Below are 13441 nucleotides of genomic sequence, written 5' to 3' on the forward strand. Positions count from 1 at the left end.
CCCATCAGCTGTAGCTGGTGTTTCCAGGTGCTGCTCTGTGAGACCATAAGGGGAGCTCCTTTGGCTGCTCTGGCAAACCAGAATAGAAGACAAACTTCCTTTTGTGTCACCTTCATATAAGAGGGAAAAATGAAGAAGACAAATTGGAAAAGAGATTTTGGAAAGTTATGCTGCTCTCTGCCAAAAACCTTCAGGTCAAACTCACCTGATCTTCAACAGTTAGTTCTCTGAGCTACTGGTTTTATTCAGTGTTTCCCAACCCCATGGTTCCCAGAATCCTGGGTCACACAGGCCAGGGCAGAGGGGAGAAAGTAAATAAGAAAAAGGAAAGGAGGAAAAGGGAGAGACAAAGGGGAGAAAAAGAGGGGAGAGAAGGGAAGAAATGGGACTCACTGTGCCTGCTGAGTGGTTCCAGGCTGCAGCCATGACAGTGTCTCCTACCCGATTCCGACGGGTGAGCACCTCCGACACAGTGAGGCTACTTTGGGTCCTTCTGGAGGAGAGCTCGGGGGCATCCCCTGAATTTCCTACCCTTCGAATGCCCTGCTCCAAAAGGTAGGATCTGGGCTGTTCAAGTTCTGAGATGTCTGTGGAAGACCTCTGGATGTAGGCATTGGTGGGTTCCATGATTTTACCTATTCGAGTTGAGGGGTCTTCTAAAGATTTCAAGTCTCGCCTACTCTTCCAGGCATTCCGCACAGTAACGTGTCTGGCATCTGAGGAGCCCACTTCTGAAGGGACATTATGGCTTTTCCACCTGATTGTCTCCGCTGGGGGTGCATGGCTATTCCTCTCCACAGGGTCCGACGGCTTGATTATAATGCTGCTCCGAGAGACCACTGTTTCTGGCCTGTTCTTAAGGGGCCCATCTCCCATTCTCTCAGCTTCTGTGAGCTGCAGGGTGATATCATGTTTATGAATGGAGAGCTCAAAGGGGGAGTTGACATGGTTGCTAACCGATGTGAGCTCTGGCGGCCCAACCTGGATATTGCTGGTGGACGTGTGCCTCTCCCTTGGGGCCTCGCCTGGGGTGGCTCTAGGGCTGCTGTTGTCAGAGGGGTAGATAGTAATGCTGCTTGTCACTTTGTTTGGCCCTGTTTTGGAGGTAGGTTTCTGTTTCTCCAACAAAGCCTCAGTTCCAGATCCTCCCATGATTTTTTTCACATCCTTATCAATGATAACAGGTTTGATGACAGCTCTAGACCGCAAGGCCTCTCTGGGGCTAAATGGCCTTTGGCTTTTTACCCCAGCACCATTGGCATCTAGGAATTCCACGGCATTGGTGGATGCTCTGACAGATTTCACAGATTCATTTTCTATTCCAGTATCTTTATCATTCTCAAATGGGGAGGTCCTAGGTCCCCCTCGGGATTTGGCCTTTTCCCTGGAGTTAGGCTGTGGTTTGGGCTCTGGCTCTGGAGTGATGGTTGTGTTTACCAGCTTGGCAGTAACAAGAGATGCTATGTCCAAGTCATCATCTGAGTCTGGCTTCTCTCTGCCACTGGATTTGATGACTCGACACCTCAAGGCTTCATGTTGACTGCTGTCTTCCATCATAACTGCTATGGGTTGATCAACTCCTTCTTTATTTGGGGATGAAAAGCCCTGGAGGATGTTCTCTTGGCTTCTGGAGCTATAAGGATACTTTGATAAAATAGGAGCCTTAGAATTTTGGGAACTGGTATCAGCCTCCAGGCCATTGGCAGCCTTTTTGCCTTTAGAGAGCCCTTCTGAGGAGGATCTTCGAGATGAAGCCAGAGCTCCGATGGCCTTAGAACAGCCAGAGTCTGCAGCCTGAGTTATTTGACTTCCATTGCCAGGCGCCTGTCCCCTCTTGCCAAAGACAGCCTCAGAGGTATCAGAAGCCTTGTCAGCTCTACCCAGTGTGTCACTGGGAACAGATCCATGAGTAGTGTCACTAAATGTTCGTGTTGTCTTCTCTACTTTTCCCTTCAATCCACTCTCAGTGCCCGTCTTGGGAGTCCCCTTCCAACCTTTACTGTGCTCCTGAGCAGCTGGGGGATAGCGGCTAAGTACCGATGGCTGCTCCCTGGACTTCTTCCCTTCGCTCTGAGAGGATCCAGATGCAAATCGGTCTTCAGTTCTCTTTGTTTCCTGAGTCCCACTGTCTGTACCTGCCCCCATATTAGAAGCTTTTGCTGCCCTCCTATTGATGAAACTGGGAGAGGAAACCTGCCTGTTGCCGAGAGAATAGTTTTCATTGTTGAGAGCAAACTCCTTGTTTCGGAGCCTTTCCCGCTTATGCTGAGGAGACAGTTCCCGGGATGTGTGCTTGGACACAGATGCCTCACTCCCGTGGCCTCTGAACTTAGTCCTCTCATGTCTGCCTTTGCTGGACAGGAAAGCATCTTGCCCTTCTACCTCCCCGTTTTCTAACTCTTTCTGTTTCTTTATTTGTAGCTTTATTTCCTCCAGCTGCCTGGCTAAGAATTTGTTTTTATTTTGTTCACTTAGGTAATTATCCTGAAGGTCATTATTTTTGGCCCTCATTTTCTTAAGCTCTTCTTCCAAAGATTCAAAATGTTTGATTTGCGTCTTAAGTTTCTCAATCTCTTGGTTAAGGTCTTTGACTTTGTTGTCTTCCTGATTTCGGTTCTTTTCATTTTCTGATTTATTTCTTGTTTCGTTCTCTACCTGCTTTAGATAGTCCAGAGTGCCCTTCCTTCTTGATTCTTTGGACGGCAGTGTAGAAGAGATACCATCCTCAATCCGTAGGTCATTTCTTTCCAGATTAGAAGCATTCCTTGTATAATCTCGGTTCATTTTTTTGTTCTGTTCTAATTTTTGAGTGAGTTCTTTTATCAATTTCTCATTTTCCTTCTCCTTTTCATTCAAGTATTTTCTCTCACTTACAAAGCTCAGAGTTAATGATTTCAACTTTTCTAACTCTGACACTAAACTCTGCTCAGTTTTATCCAGGCGGTCCTCAGAAGATTCCAGTTCTTTCACTTTGACTTTCAGCATTTCCAGCTCAGAGGAGATTTTCTTGGTCAGATTTCTCTCCTCATTCAGGCTCAGGCACAGCTGGGTACAGTCATTCTTACTCCTACTAAAGGCCTCCTCTAGCTTCTCTAATTCAGCCATTCGTTTCTGAAGCCGTTCAATCTCAGATTTCAGCTCCCGAGTTAGGTTTTCCTCCTCTTCAAGTTTCTCCTTCATCAAATGACACAGATCCTCTGCTCTCTTAATTTCCTCATCTTTACCTTCAATTCTCAACACCCGCTGGCGCAGCACTTCAATCTCAGCCAACATGCTGGAGTTGCTGCCTTCTGCCTGAATCACCTTGTCCTGGAGATCCAGGAGCTCATCCTCTGCTTTCTGGAGGTTTTTTGTGGCTTCCTCCAACTCATCAAGGCGGCGGCTTAGACTCTGTAACTTAAACCGCAAGTGGCGGCTGGAAGCAGTCTCCTTGTAGCTTGCAAATTCAGCCATGTCTACTGCCAACCAATGTGGGCTCCTAGAGGCATCCAATTCCACTCGAGGGGATGAGAAATGGTTACCTTTCTCTTGGCAACCACAACCTTCTTTGGCAGGTGGAGACCATTATTTGACTACAGAAAAAAAGTAGAAAACATGTTAGTCAGCAAATCTAAAACCTGTTCTTTAGCTCCCAGTTGTAAAAAGATCTCCTATCTGTAATCCTTGCACCTAGGACATAGCAGGTGCTCAAATCTGTTGAATGAACCTACAAAAAAACCCACTGGTTCTTTATGGGCAATACTGAGCTGATATCTAGAGTTTCAACCTAATGAAGAATATCACCAGTGGGCAGCAGGGCAAAAAGCAGAAGAAGGCCTCAATTCTCATGGCAGGGTATAATAAAATCTTTACCATCTGCCACTTGCCTAATCTCAGGAGAGTTATTAACCGTTCTACAAGTCATTAACTAAGTAAACTGAGCCTCAGTTTTACTTAGTTGTAAAATGGGATAATGATGTCTACCAACTCTCTCCCAAGTGTTATTCTCAGATAATACATGGAAAGCTCTTGGTAACAAAGCACTAAATAATTCTAAGATTATTATTTTAAAAAGTTCTCTCTCATGAGCTATTGTGACTTATAAGTGATATAAATTAACTGGACAACTAAAAAAAATATAGAAAAAATTAGCTGAGCATGGTGGCGCATGCCTGTAGTCCCAGCTACTCGGTAGGCTGAGGCAGGAGGATCACCTGAGCCCAGGAGTTTGAGGTTGCTGTGAGCTATGATCATGTTAAATTTATACTTGCTCTCACAGAAAGTAAGAGACATCCCAGTTAAAACCAGAAGAAAAGAAGACTAAAGGAAAACACAGAACAGTAAATTTAAACTACCACTGAACTGTCCTAATAGGGTTTTGCAGGTCTCCAGAACCACAGCGCTTGGGTTCTCAACAGTTGTGCAGGTATATGACACAGGGTTTGAGCCCAACAGAGGTGGTGAGTTGAAAATGAGACCCCAGTCCCCAGTCTAAAGCAAGGACTATTGGACAACCACAGCTTCAGGGAAAAGTGTAGACTAGTGGGGAAAAAATATCACCTCCCTGACATAGGGAGATAACAGGACTCAGGCTAAATTAGCGGAGAAAGAGAAGAGAATCACCAGAGAATTTATAATCTTGGGTCTGCTCTGACTTGAGTTCAGAGTTCAAATTTACACTATGTGAGTGGTCTAGGACCAATTCTGGTCTCACTGAGAAACTAACATAATATGGTCTCAGCCTGTTAATATCCCTGGGAAACTTAGCTGAGTAAACAAAAGTACTCTGAAGGGAGATACTCTCTACTGAGGTCACATAAGATTCCCACAGATAAAGTCCAGCCAAACCTGAGTTTGTAATTCTAAATTACAAAACACATAAAGTCCAATCTTTTACTATGACTGAGCAAAGCAGGTTTATACCAATAAGAACCAAAGTTAATAAGATTATTAAGAGACCATAAAATAAGGACATTCCAATGTTTAAAGTTAAAAAAGAAGGAATGAAAGACAGGAGAAAGGAATAAGATACTACCAACAAAGATCAGAAGATGTGAAAATTAACCAAATAGAACAGCTAGAAACAGAAAAAAGAAGTAGCATATTAGATGTAAATGAAAAGAAAAATAGTGGTCAAGAAGAGATGTGAAATTACAAAAGGCAGTACACAGTTAAAAAAAACAGAAAAAGAGAAAGAGAAGTTAACAGGGGAAATAAAAATTAAAAGATCCAAAATGAGGAAGTTTAACAGGCAGTCCAAAAGAATGGAATAGAGAGAATGGGAACAGGTAATATTTGAAGAGATACTAAGAATTTTCAAGAGTTGTTGAGAGATATTGATATGGTTTGGATATTGGACCCCTCCAAATCTCATGTTGAAATTTGATCCCCAGTGTTTGGGCGGAGGGGGGTGGCCTGGTGGAAGGTGTTTGGGTCATGAGGACAGATTCCTCATGAATGGCTTGTTGCCCTCCCGGATGATAATGAGTGATTTCTGGCTTTGTTAGTTCACACAAGAGCTGGTTGTTTAAAGGAGCCTGGCACCACCTCCTCCCTCTCTCCTTGCTGGCTCCTGCTCTCCCTTCCCCCTTCGCCTTCCACCTTGATTGGAAGCTCCCTGAAGTCCTCACCAGAAGCAGATGCTGGTCTGATGCTTCTTGTACAGCCTGCAGAACTGTAAACCAAATAAACCTCTTTTCTTTATAAATTACCCAGTCTCAAGTGTTCTTTTATAGCAATGCAAAATAGACTGATACATATACGGAAACTCATATCCTGAAGCAATGTCCCAAACAGGAAAAAACTAAATCTGTACCTAAGACACATCATAAGGATATAGAAGAATATCACAAAAAGAAAACCTTATAAAAACAAAAAAATAAAATAATTTCACTCCATTTATGCTGCTATAACAAAATATCTGAGATGGTAATTTATAAACAGAAATTTACTTCCTCATAGCTCAGGATGCTAGGAAGTACAAGATGAAGGTGCCAACAGATTCAATGTCACATGAGAGCCCCAGTCTCTGCTTCCAAGATAGCACCTCCAACACTGTGTCTTCACAAGGTGGGAGGAATGGAACAGCAAAAAGGGTAAACTCACTCCCTCTGATCCTTTTTTTTTTTTTGTCCTAAAGAGATGGGATCTATGTTGCCTATTTTGGCCTCAAACTCCTGGATTAATGGGGACTACAAGGGTGTGCCATCACACCCAGTTCCTCAAGCCGATTTTATTTTTATTATTTTGCATTTTATTATTTTATTATATATTTTTTAGAGACAGGATCTCCCTCTGTTACCAAGGCTGGAGTGCAGTGGCACAATCATAGCTCGCTGCAGCCTCAAACTCCTGGGCTAAAGTGATCCTCCCACTTCAGCCTCCTGAGTGGGATGGGCTATAGGTACATGCCACTGGGCCTGGCTAATTTTTTTTTTTTTAAAGGCAGGGTCTCACTATGTTGTCCAGGTTGGTCTTGAACTCTTGGCCTCAAGCAATCCTCCTGCCTTCACCTCCCAAAGCACTCTGGGATCACAGGTGCACCCAGTCAACACCCTCAAGCCCTTTTTTAAAGGCGCTTATCCTTAATTACCTCCCAAAGGCCCTACCTCTTAAGACTGCTGCAATGGTGATTCAGTTTCACCATGAATTTTGGAGGGGACAAAAACATTGAAACCATAGCAACAATCTATAAAGAAATAACAACTGAACCACTTCTCAGCAGAAACTAATTTTAAGTAGGTGGCAAGTAAAAGGCAAAAGACATGGTAATACAGGCATACTTCGTTTTATTGTGCTTCATTTTATTGCACTTTGCTTTTACTATGCTTCTCCCATACATACTGTGTTTCTCACTTACAAAGTGAAAGTCTGTGGAAACCCTGTGTTGAGCAAATCTATTGGCACCATTTTTCCAGCAGCATGTGCTTACTTCTTGTCTCTGTGTCATGTTTTGGTAATTCTCACAATATTTCAAACTTTTTCATTATTATTATATTGTTAAAATCTGTGATCAGTGATCTGTGATGTTACTATTATAATTATTTTGGGGCACCATGAACCACGCCCACATAAGATGGTGAACTTAATCGATAAAGGCTATGTGTGTTCTGTTTCACCAACAGGCTGTTCCCGTTTCTTTCCCCTCTCCTCAGGCCTCCCGAATCCCTGAGACACAACAATATTGAAATTTAGCCAATTAATAACCCTACAATGGCATCTAAGTGTTGAAATAAGAGGAAGAGTTGTACATCTGTCACTTGTAATCAAAAGCTAGAAATGCCAGGTGTGGTGGTACGCACCTGTAGTCCCAGCTACTTGGGAGACTGAGGCAGGAGGACTGCTTGAGCCCAGGAGTTTGAGGTTGCAGTGAGTTATGATCATGCCCCTGCACTTCAGCCTGGGTGACAGAGTGAGACCCTGTCTCCAAAAGAAAAAAAAAAAAAAAGGAATAGAAATCATATACTGTCTGCTCTCAGAACACAATGGAATTAAACTAGAAATCAAAAACAGAAAGATAGCTGAAAAAAATCCCAAAGTACTTGGGGGTTTAAACAATATACTTCTAAATAACACATGGGTCAAAGAAGAAATCTTAAGAGAAATTTAAAAATACTTTAAGCTGACTGAGTATGAAAATACAACTTATTTAAATTTGTGGGATGTAACAAAAGCACTGCTTAGAAATCTGTAGCATTAAATGCATATAGCAGGAAAGAAGATCTAAAATCAATAATCTAAGCCTCCACCTTAGGGAACTAGAAAACGAAGAGCAAATTAAACCCAAATTAAGCAGAAGATACAAAATGATAAAAATAAGAGCAGAAATCAATGTAATTGAAACCAGGAAATCACTAGAGAAAAATCAACAGAATCAACAGATTCTTTGAAAAGATCAATAAAATCAGCATACTTTTAGTAGGCTAAGAAAAAAAGAGAAGACACAAATTACTAATATCAGAAATGAAAAAGGGGACATCACTACAGATCAGATCACATGGACATTATAAGGAAAATAAAGGAATATTATAAACAACCCTATGTCTACAAACTTGATAACCCAAGTGAAATGGACCAATTCCTTGAGAGTCACAATCTACCAAACTCATACAGTAGACAATCTGAATAAGCCTGTATCTTCTAAAGGAATTGAATCAATAATCAATGACCTTCTAAAACAGAATGCACACGACCCAGATGGGTTCACTGATGAGTTCTAACAAACATTTAAGGAAAAAAATTAGACCAATTTTCTACAATCTCTTCCAAAAAACAGAAGCAGAGCAAATACTTCCTAATTCATTCTATAAGGGCAGCATTACTCTAATAACAAAACCAAAGATGTTACAAGAAGAGAAAACTACAGAGCAATGTATCTCGTGAACACAGATGTACAAATCTTCAACAAAATATTAGTAAATCAAATCCAACAATTTATAAAAAAATTATATACTACAACCAATTGTGATTTATCCCAGGTATGCAAGGCTGGTTCAACATTTGGAAGTCAGTTAATGTAATTCATCACATGAACAGGTTAGAGAAGAAAAATCAAATGATCCTATCAATAGACGCAGAAAATGCATTTGACAAAATCCAACACCCATTTATCATAAAAACTCTTTGCAGGCCGGGCGCGGTGGCTCACGCCTGTAATCCTAGCACTCTGGGAGGCCGAGGCGGGTGGATCGTTTGAGCTCAGGAGTTTGAGACCAGCCTGAGCAAGAGTGAGACCCTGTCTCTACCAAAAATAGAAAGAAATTAATTGGACAGCTAAAAATATATAGAAAAAATTAGCCGGGCATGGTGGCGCATGCCTGTAGTCCCAGCTACTTGGGAGGCTGAGGCAGGAGGATCACTTGAGCCCAGGAGTTTGAGGCTGCTGTGAGTTAAGACTGACGCCACGGCACTCTAGCCCGGGCAACAGAGTGAGACTCTGTCTCAAAAAAAAAAAAAAAAAAAACTCTTTGCAAACTAGGAATAGAAGAGAACTTCCTCAACTTGATAAAGAACATCTACAATAAAAGCTAACATCATACTGAAGAATGAGAAACTCAAAGCATTCCTATTCCTGCTATGATCAGGAATAAGGCAAGGATGTCCTTTCTTATACTCTTTTCAGCATTGTACTAGAAGTCCTAGCTAATACAATAAGTCAGGAAAATAAGGAAGAAATAAAACTCTCTTTGTTTGTAGATGACGTGATTGTCTATGTAGAAAATCTCAAAGAATCGATTAAAAAAAAACCACCTGGAACTAATGAGTGACTATTAGCAAGGTTGCAGGATACAAAGTTAATATACAAAGTCAATTGCTTTCCTAAATAACAGCAATGAACAAATGGAATTTGAAAATAAAAACATGGGCCAGGCCAGGCTCAGTGGCTCATTCCTATAATCCCAGCACTTTGGAAGGCCAAGGCAGGAGAATTGCTTGAGGCCAGGAGTTCAATACCAGCCAGGGCAACATAGCAAGACGCCCATCTCTACCAAAAATTTTAAAGAAGAAAGCTTCAATTAGCTATGTGTGTTGGCACACACCTGCAGTCCCTGCTACTGAGGAGGCTGAGGTGGGAGGATCACGAGCCCAGAAGTTCGAAGTTACAGTGAGCTATGATCACGCCGCTGCACTTCAGCCTGGGCAACAGAATGAGACCCTCTTACGTTAAAAAAAAAAAAACCAAAAAACCATTTATATTAGTGCTCCAAAAAGTTCAATACTTAGGTATAAATCTAACAAAATAAGTACAAGATCTGTATGATGAAAACTTATAAAAAACATTTACAAAAGATATCAAAGAGCTAAATAAATGGAGAGATATTCCATGTTCATGAACAGGAAGATTCAATATTGTCAAGATGTCAGTTTTTTCCAACCTGATCTATGGATTCAATGTAATCAAAATCAAAATCCCAATAAATTATTTCATGGATATCAAGAAAATGATTTTAAGGTTTATGTGGAAAGGCAAAAGATACAGAACAACCAACACATTATTGAAGGTGAAGAAAGTCAGAAGACTGACACTACCCAACTTCAAGATGTGCTATAAAGTTACAGTATTCAAGACAACGTAGTATTGGAGAAAGAACAGACAAATAGATCAATGGAACAGAACAGAAAGCCCAGAATTATACCCACATAAATAGAGTCAACTAATCTTTGACTAAGGAACAAAGGCAATACAATGGAGCACAGATAGTCTTTTCAACAAATGGAGCTAGAACTGGACATCCACATGCAAAAAAAATGAATCTAGATACAGACCTCACACCCTTCAAAAAATTAACTCAAAACAAATCATAGACCTAAATGTAAAATGCAAAACTATAAAACTCCTACAAGATAATTTAGGAGAAAACCTAGATGGACTTGGATATGGCAGTAACTTTTTAGATACTGCACCAAAGGTATAATCCACGAAAGACATAATTGGTAAGCTGGATGTCATTAAGTAAAAAAACTTCTGCTCTGCAAAAGACACCGTCAAGAGAATAAGAAGATAAGCCACAGACTGGAAGAAAATATTTGCAAAAGATATATCTGATAACAAGGCTGTTTTCCAAAATATACAAAGAACTCTTAAAACTCAATAATAAAAAAACAACCTGATTAAAAAATGAGCAAAAGATTTGAACAGACACCTCAAGGTGAAGCATAGCATATTTTTAGGGCAGTGAAACTCCCTTATACAATTATGGATACATGTCATTATACATTTGAGAACTACAAATTAAAAACAAGATACCACTATATACCTATTAGAATGGCCAAAATCTAAAAATCTGACCACACCAAATGCTAGAGAGGATGTGGAGCAACAGGAACTCTAATTCATTGCTAGTGGGAATGTAAAATGGTACAACCACTTTGAAAGACAGCTCAGCAGTTTCTTTCAAAACTAAACAGACTCTTATCGCATGCTCTAGCAATCACTTGCACACCTTGGCATTAACCCAAATGAGTTGAAAACTTACGTCCACACAAAAACCTGCATGTAAACCTTTATAGTAGCTTTACTTGTAACTGCCAAAACTTAGAAGCAACCATGATGTCGTTCAGTAGGTGAACAGACTGTGGTAAATACATGCGGTAGAATATTACTTAGTGCTAAAAAGAAATGAGTTATCAAGCCATGAAAAACATGGGATGAACTTTAAATGTACGTTAAGCCAATCTGAAAAGCCTACATACTGTATGATTCTAACTATATAACACTCTGGAAAAGGCAAAACTATGGAGACAGGTAAAAGGACCAATAGTTGCCAGGAAGAAGAGGAGAGGAAAGGATGAGTAGGTGAAGCATTAGAGGATTTTTTTTTTTTTTTTTTTTTTGAGACAGAATCTCACTCTTTTGCCTGGGCTAGAGTGAGTGCCGTGGCGTCAGCCTAGCTCACAGCAACCTCAAACTCCTGGGCTCAAGTGATCCTCCTGCCTCAGCCTCCCAGTAGCTGGGACTACAGGCATGTGCCACCATGCCCGGCTAATTTTTTCTATATATTTTTAGTTGTCCAATTAATTTCTTTCTAATTTTAGTAGAGACGGGGTCTCGCTCTTGCTCAGGCTGGTTTCTAACTCCTGAGCTCAAACAATCCGCCCGCCTCGGCCTCCCAGAGAGTGAGCCACCGCGCCCAGCTGCATTAGAGGATTTTTAGGGCAGTGAAACACTCTGTATACAATGTGGACACATGTCATACATTTTTCCAAACTCACAGAATATACAACATCAAGAGTGAACCTTAATTTAAGCTATGGACTTTAGGTGATAATGATACAATGATGACTTAAAAAATAAGATAAAGATCGATGTAACTGCTATGCTGAAAATAGATTATAGAGGATGAGGGTGGGAACAAGAAGACCAAATAGGAGGCTATTGAGTAACCCAGGCAAAAGACAGTTGTGACCAGGATGGTGGCAAGATAGACAGTGAAAAGTGGTCAGAATTCTGGCCGTATGAAGGTAGAACCACAGGATATGCTCTTGGACTATACATGAAGTATGAGACAAAGAAAGGAATTAAGGATGACTCCAAGGTTGCTGGCCTAAATTTGTATAAGGATGACATTGTCATCAATTCAAATGGGGATGACTGCAGAGGAGCAGTCTGGAGAAGGAAGATCAGGCGTTCAGTTTGGGGCATATTTATGAGATATGTATTAGTCACCCAACTAGAGATATTAAAGAGGACACTGGATATATGGGCATGGAAGTCAGGAGAGAAATATGGGCTAAAGACATAAATCCGTGAAATCTGTACATCAACAACAAATAGATTGTTTATAAAGCCATGATCTGGATGAGTCTGCCAAGGAACTGAGTGAATATGGAGAAAACAGTAAGTCAAAGGTCTGAGCCCCAAGGTGGCCAATATTTTTTTACTTGTAGAGATTAGAGCAACTAGCCAAAGGAGACAAAGCAAAATCAGTAAGGTAGATGGAAAACTGAGAAAGTATATGGTATCATGGAAGCCTAGCAAAGAAAGTGTTTCAAGGAGAAAGGAGCAATCGGTTGTGTTAAGTGAAGCTGACGGATTAAGTAAGATGAGGACGAACATCAGACCATTAAATTTAACACGGAAGTCACCTGCCAAGAGCAGTTTTGGTGAAGTGATGGACATGAAAGTTTTACTAGAATGAGTTTAGGAAAAGAAAATAAGGAAGTGAATTGGAGACAGCAAATATTAGACCATTTTTGAATTCTGCTTACAAGCAGAGCAAAGAAATGGGGAGGTAGCTGATATCAACAGTTTTGTTTTTTGAAGATGAGGAAGAAAGTATGCTGTTTTATTGGCAGAATATGATCCAAGAAAAAGGAAAATTTTGACAAGTTATGAAAAAGAGGAAACCTTCTGGAAGATGTTCTTGGGTGGAAGAGAGAGAATGGGGCTCTAGCATATAAGTACAAGGAGCCGCTTTGGAGAAGAGCGCAGACAGTCCACCTATGGAAATAGGCAGGAAGGCAGAATATGTGGGTACAGGTGTTGGGAGGTGGGAAGGTAGGTATGGTGGTAGAGTCTAGCAAAGTTCTCTTCTGATTGTTTTTGCTTTCTCACTGATGTAGAGCGGAAGGTCATCATCTTTAAGTGATGAGGGGGTGGGGAAAGTATTACAGGTTTCAGGAATGGTCATCTAGATGAATGGGAAATACAGAACAACTGCCAGGCAACATTAAGGGCCCACTTGAAATTCATGGTCATGATTTAAAGTGAAACCAATTAAAAAGGTTCTATCTTTTTCTCCAGTCTTGTTCAGCTTAAACAGATGATGGTACAGAGAAGCCAGAGTTAGACTGAACCAGAGCTGGAGCACTGCAAGCAAATACGGTGTAACAAAGCAAGGAGAAGGGAGTTAAGGGTTGTGAGTAAGGGAACTTAAGCTCACTCAGTAAAGTGGAAAGAGAATATTAAAGAAATGAAGAACAGTGAAAATGTAATATGACCAATGCATTGAAGGTCCCAATG

The 13441-nt window shown here is 40.9% G+C and overlaps 1 protein-coding gene across 1 annotated transcript in view; it reads right to left on the reverse strand.

The window, feature by feature from the left end:
- The window catches only part of LUZP1 (leucine zipper protein 1), a 92253-nt gene that overhangs the window by 5516 nt on the left and 73296 nt on the right, over positions 1-13441 (reverse strand). Inside the window, exon 3 of the mRNA XM_012650914.1 lies at positions 394-3572. Coding sequence (XP_012506368.1) covers positions 394-3453 — 3060 coding nt within the window. The 5' untranslated portion in view covers positions 3454-3572. The remainder of the gene's footprint in view (positions 1-393; positions 3573-13441) is intronic.

Source organism: Propithecus coquereli, unplaced genomic scaffold (genome assembly GCF_000956105.1).
Source record: "Propithecus coquereli isolate 6110/MARCELLA unplaced genomic scaffold, Pcoq_1.0 Scaffold341, whole genome shotgun sequence".
Lineage (NCBI taxonomy): Eukaryota > Metazoa > Chordata > Mammalia > Primates > Indriidae > Propithecus > Propithecus coquereli.